General features: G+C 62.8%; 2 protein-coding genes across 2 annotated transcripts; both read left to right on the top strand.

The window, feature by feature from the left end:
* Positions 1 to 51: 51 nt before the first annotated feature.
* BO87DRAFT_269404 (putative telomere-associated RecQ helicase) lies at positions 52 to 1188 on the top strand (the record flags this gene model as incomplete). The annotated part of the gene is made up of 1 exon (XM_025618903.1): positions 52 to 1188. A coding segment is annotated over one exon (1137 nt), but the record flags the coding sequence as incomplete, so codon positions are not given.
* A 1131-nt stretch (positions 1189 to 2319) lies between these two features.
* BO87DRAFT_323028 (P-loop containing nucleoside triphosphate hydrolase protein) lies at positions 2320 to 4329 on the top strand (the record flags this gene model as incomplete). The annotated part of the gene is made up of 1 exon (XM_025620010.1): positions 2320 to 4329. One exon carries the CDS (start codon positions 2320 to 2322, stop codon positions 4327 to 4329), a length of 2010 nt encoding a protein of 669 aa, XP_025473576.1.
* Positions 4330 to 4529: the final 200 nt, after the last annotated feature.

The following is a 4529-nucleotide window of genomic DNA, read 5'->3' on the forward strand; positions in this document are numbered from 1 at the left end:
GAGTCTGAAATATCTACCAGGGGTCCTCTTCGACCGGAGCCTGACCACCCGGACTGGCTCCAGTCGAAGGGGACCCCTGGCACTGACTCCAGCGTGGAGGCAGTCATATCAGTTCTCTGGCGTACTCTCGACCAGCTAGTACGGAAGAGTCAACAGACTGTCCAACACTGTGGATCTACCATCCGGCTGGAGGCTGTGCGGACACAAGCCAATGAACTACCGCATCGTGCGCTGCTGGGATATATGGATGCACAAAGCATCCGCAAGCACGTGATCCCATGGCAGCAGATGCTTGCCTTCTTTGCACGAACCCAACAGCCACATGGATGGCGTAGCCCACCCTATGCGTTCACTGCCCGACAGCAGGATAAATGGACGCGGCTGTGGCGGGCTGTACAGACCTCTAATAGCGCACCCACTGCTGGTAGTAGTGGTGGTCATAATAATGACGCCACCCATGGGGAGGACCCCCTGGCGCCATGGCTGATGAGTCTACAGGAACAGACCTGTCTTGAATTCTGTGTTGAACTGCTTAATCAACGCTACCGCAGTAACGAGTATGAGAGTGCCCTTGTCTGTGCGATGGCCGTCCTTGGCCGTGGAGAGAGTGGATGGCGGAGTCCAGAAACCTACCCGCCGATCCTGTCGAGTGTAATCAAGCTCGCCCGGTTCTTCGTTGTACAGAAGGCACTGTGGCTTGACCCGGCAGCGCGACAGATCATTGCGGTCTGGCAGCACCAGCAGGATGGCACCCCGTGGGCCCTAGTCAGCGCCGACGAGGACCTGGCAGACCTTGCTACCGGCGTAGACTGTGATCAGTATGACAGCCGGTCCAGTCCCGGTGTCTTCTCTCAGCAGTCTGATCCTATCTCCAGTCCTGCCTTTGGTACTCCAGTCCATGCTACGCGGCAGTCTACTCCATCCACCATGCGTTCCCCACCGGGCGGCACCTTCCCCGAGCACGTTGAGTCCATGGTGCGAAAGTTCATGATCCGGGGAACGCACGGGCCTATGCAGACCCTTCTCGACTGGCGCACCTATGGACTGCGGGTACACTACAACACCAGTACGCCCGGGCACATCGCATGGCTGGGGAGCGATGAGGTCCTGTATAAGGATGTACAGTTCACCATGGGCCGCCTGCGGAGCTTTCTACACGGCCTGGTAGATACGACCAAAAGCATTCTACTGCAACTGCTATTTACGGAGGACCCCCCTGCCATCCCATGGCAACGCCTCTATGACGACCCGCACTGTACCTCCCTTGGCTGGAGCTTTCTGCAGGACCGGCGCACCGCGTGGCCCGTGGTGGGGCGTCACTGGCTCATTACACGGGTACGGGAGGAAGTAGCGCTCCAGCGCGAGTTTATCCGGATCCACGGCTTCTACCCCTCTAAGGTGACCGCGTACCTTGCTCGGGTGGTACGATTCAAAGAGAAACTGGCCGTGCTTATTCACATGACGGCCGGGCAGCCAGCACGCATCCCCGAGCTCCTCAGCCTGCAGCACATGAACACGGACACCAACCGCCGTCGCACTATCTACATTGAAGACGGTCTGGTGACCCTGGCCAGTGCATACCATAAGGGCTTCTACGCCAGTAATGATGTCAAGGTCATTCATCGCTACCTTCCCCAGGAGGTGGGTGAGCTGCTGGTCTACTATCTATGGCTGGTCCTGCCCTTCGTTCAGCAGCTGGAGATCGCCGTGTCGGCAGGACATCCGACAGGTGTGCATCCGGGCGATCCGGCCCGCAGGGACCGGGAGGGTGTGCCACCCACAACGGGACCATCTTACCTCTGGGGACCTGACCCGGGAACACAGCGAGCATGGGCCTCAGAGCGCTTCCGGACTGTGCTCCAGCGGGAGACTCAGGGTCGCCTGACCCGGACCGGGATCAACATTGTGGCGTACCGGGACATTGCCATCGGTATCAGTCGCCGCTTTCTCCGACCGACCAGCCACTTCATCCAAGATCGTGGGGCGGAGCCTGTCACCGGCACGGCAGCCATGGACCCTGACGACGAGGCCCACATGGATCCCGACCGGTGGATGGACCACATTGCGGACCTGCAGGCCGCCCATTCCTCCCACGTCGCCGGGATGGTGTATGGTAGGCAGGTCACCGAGGCGGCCGGCACCACGGCTCACCGACAGGCGCTCTTCCGGCTAAGTAGTACCGATTGGCACCATTTCCTCGGCTTTGCCTCTGCGGCTGGTTATTTGTCCGCAGGGCGCACCCCACAGGCGCCGGCGCCCTGGGAGCAGGCTGCGGCGGAGGACCAGGTGCTGCGGCGACAGCGCCTGAACACCACACAGATGACGGCGGCCCTCCAGCAGATGATGGGTGATCCTGGGGCACAGCTGCGTGGCGTGCAGGCGGAGGCCCTCCAGGCAATACAGGATGGCGAGAGCCCGGTGGTCACCGTCATGCGCACGGGCGGCGGCAAGAGCCTGCTGTTCATGCTCCCGGCCTTCCTGGAACCGGGCGGCACTACCATTGTCATTGTGCCGCTACTGAGCCTGCGGCAGGATCTGCGGCGACGCTGCCAGGCACTGGGCCTCGTGTGTGTGGAGTGGGAGAGTCGCAATCCTCCTGATGATGCCACCATCGTGCTGGTCACCCCGGAGTCCACCGAGCATAGCGTGTTCCATGCCTTCCTCAACCGACTCCGTGTGCAGCATCGCCTGGACCGCGTTGTGATCGACGAGTGCCACGTGGTCCTCCATAACCAGTCTGGCTTTCGGTCAGTGCTGCACCACCTCGGCCACCTGACACGGGTGCAGACCCAGTTCGTGTACCTGACGGCCACGCTGCCCCCCACCGAGGAGGAGCGCCTCTGCGAGCGCTTGGAGCAGCCGCGCGACGGCATGCGCCTCATCCGGGACCGCACCAGCCGGGCCAACATCGCATATGTCGTGTGGCGCCCAGTTCTGCCCCGCAAGACGCCTCCCGGGCCCCACGCGTGGCTGGAGTCCGAGACTGTGCTGGCGTACCTCCGCCGCGTGACCCGCCGGGCGCAGGGGGGCAAGGTCATCATTTACGCCAACCTGGTCAGCCAAGTTTCCGCCCTGGCCCGGTCCCTGGACTGCCCTGCCTACCACGGTAAACAGGTCGACCGACCGGGCCTTCTCCGGCGCTTTACCGAGGGCCACACCCCCGTCCTTGCGGCCACGAGCGCCCTCGGTATGGGCGTCGATGTGCCCGACATCCGATGCATTGTGCATGTGGGCTGGCCCCGGTCGCTCCTGGACTACGCACAGGAGAGTGGACGTGCCGGACGCGACGGGCAGCGCAGCCTGGCCATCATCATCCACCCGGCTGGGGAGGATCAGGTGCCGTCCTGGCTGGGGGCAGTGCCCGCGGTGGACGGGGAACGGGTCCGGGACTACCTCCAAGCGCCCTGCCGGCGTCGCGTGCTGGACCGCTACCTCGATGGGGCCTGGCACGGCCACCTGCGCGAGAGCTGTCAGGACTACCCCACTGACCTGCCATGCGACCGATGCCGCCTCCGCTCCACGGCCTCCCGGCCAGGCACACACGGCGGTCTGCAGGCCGTCCTTTCGACCGGAGCCAGCCAGGCCGTGTCCCCCGACGCGGTGGACAGGCCCCGGTCCCCCCGGTTGACCATACTCCCCTCCCAGGCAGCCACATCACGGTCACCATCAACCTCACCGTCGCCGTCGCCGTCGCTGACCCCCCCGGCACCAGCATTGCCCCGGGAACCGTCCCCCTTAGATCTGCCGCCCGTGCGTACGTGGGCGCGGCCATACCTCCACGCGCAGCAGCAGATTGTCCAGCGCCGCCTGACGGAGGAGGATGTTGCCGAGGAGGCGCCACAGTGGCAGGAGCACTGCTACATCTGCACCATGAATGGCGGGGACGGGCAGTCACACGCCCTTTATTTCTGCCCGCAGCGATGGAGCCGTCGGGCGCGGGAGTGGATGCTCTTCATGCGGAACCGCATCCAATATCCACGCTATCGGCAGTGTTACCAGTGCGGTATGCCACAGAATATCTGCGCTGGCTGGCAGGAAGGGGAGCCCTGTAACTACCGGGGTATCCTGTTGCCCATGGTGGCTATGATGTTGTATGGACCGTGGGTCGACTCAGTTGAGAGGCCCTGGGCGCAGCGACTTGCCTCGCAGAATATCGACCACACCGACTGGCAGGCGGTATGTGGCTACCTTGGCCAACCTGGCCTGCCAGGCCACAACCGCCTCTTCGACGAGTACTGCTGGCTCCGTGGGGTATGCCGGGAGCTCGAGGGTCCCACGCGGGCGCCAAGAATACACAGTGGGAAAGGGCAGATCCAGCCAGGCCGCTGACCGAGGGACACCCTACATCAGCCAGCCAGTTAGTCATTATCACCATTATAGCTAGTACTACTAGAGGAGGAAGCCAAGGGGCCCTCTTCGACCAGAGCCAGGAGTAGATGGCTGGCTCCGGTCGAAGAGGGCCCCCATTAGAACAGTAATCAGTTTATTTCAGGTAAAACCCTGTTATTGGTTCTGATTATAAAAGGAAA

This window comes from Aspergillus neoniger (assembly GCF_003184625.1).
Source record: "Aspergillus neoniger CBS 115656 unplaced genomic scaffold BO87scaffold_128, whole genome shotgun sequence".
NCBI classification, from domain to species: Eukaryota; Fungi; Ascomycota; class Eurotiomycetes; order Eurotiales; family Aspergillaceae; genus Aspergillus; species Aspergillus neoniger.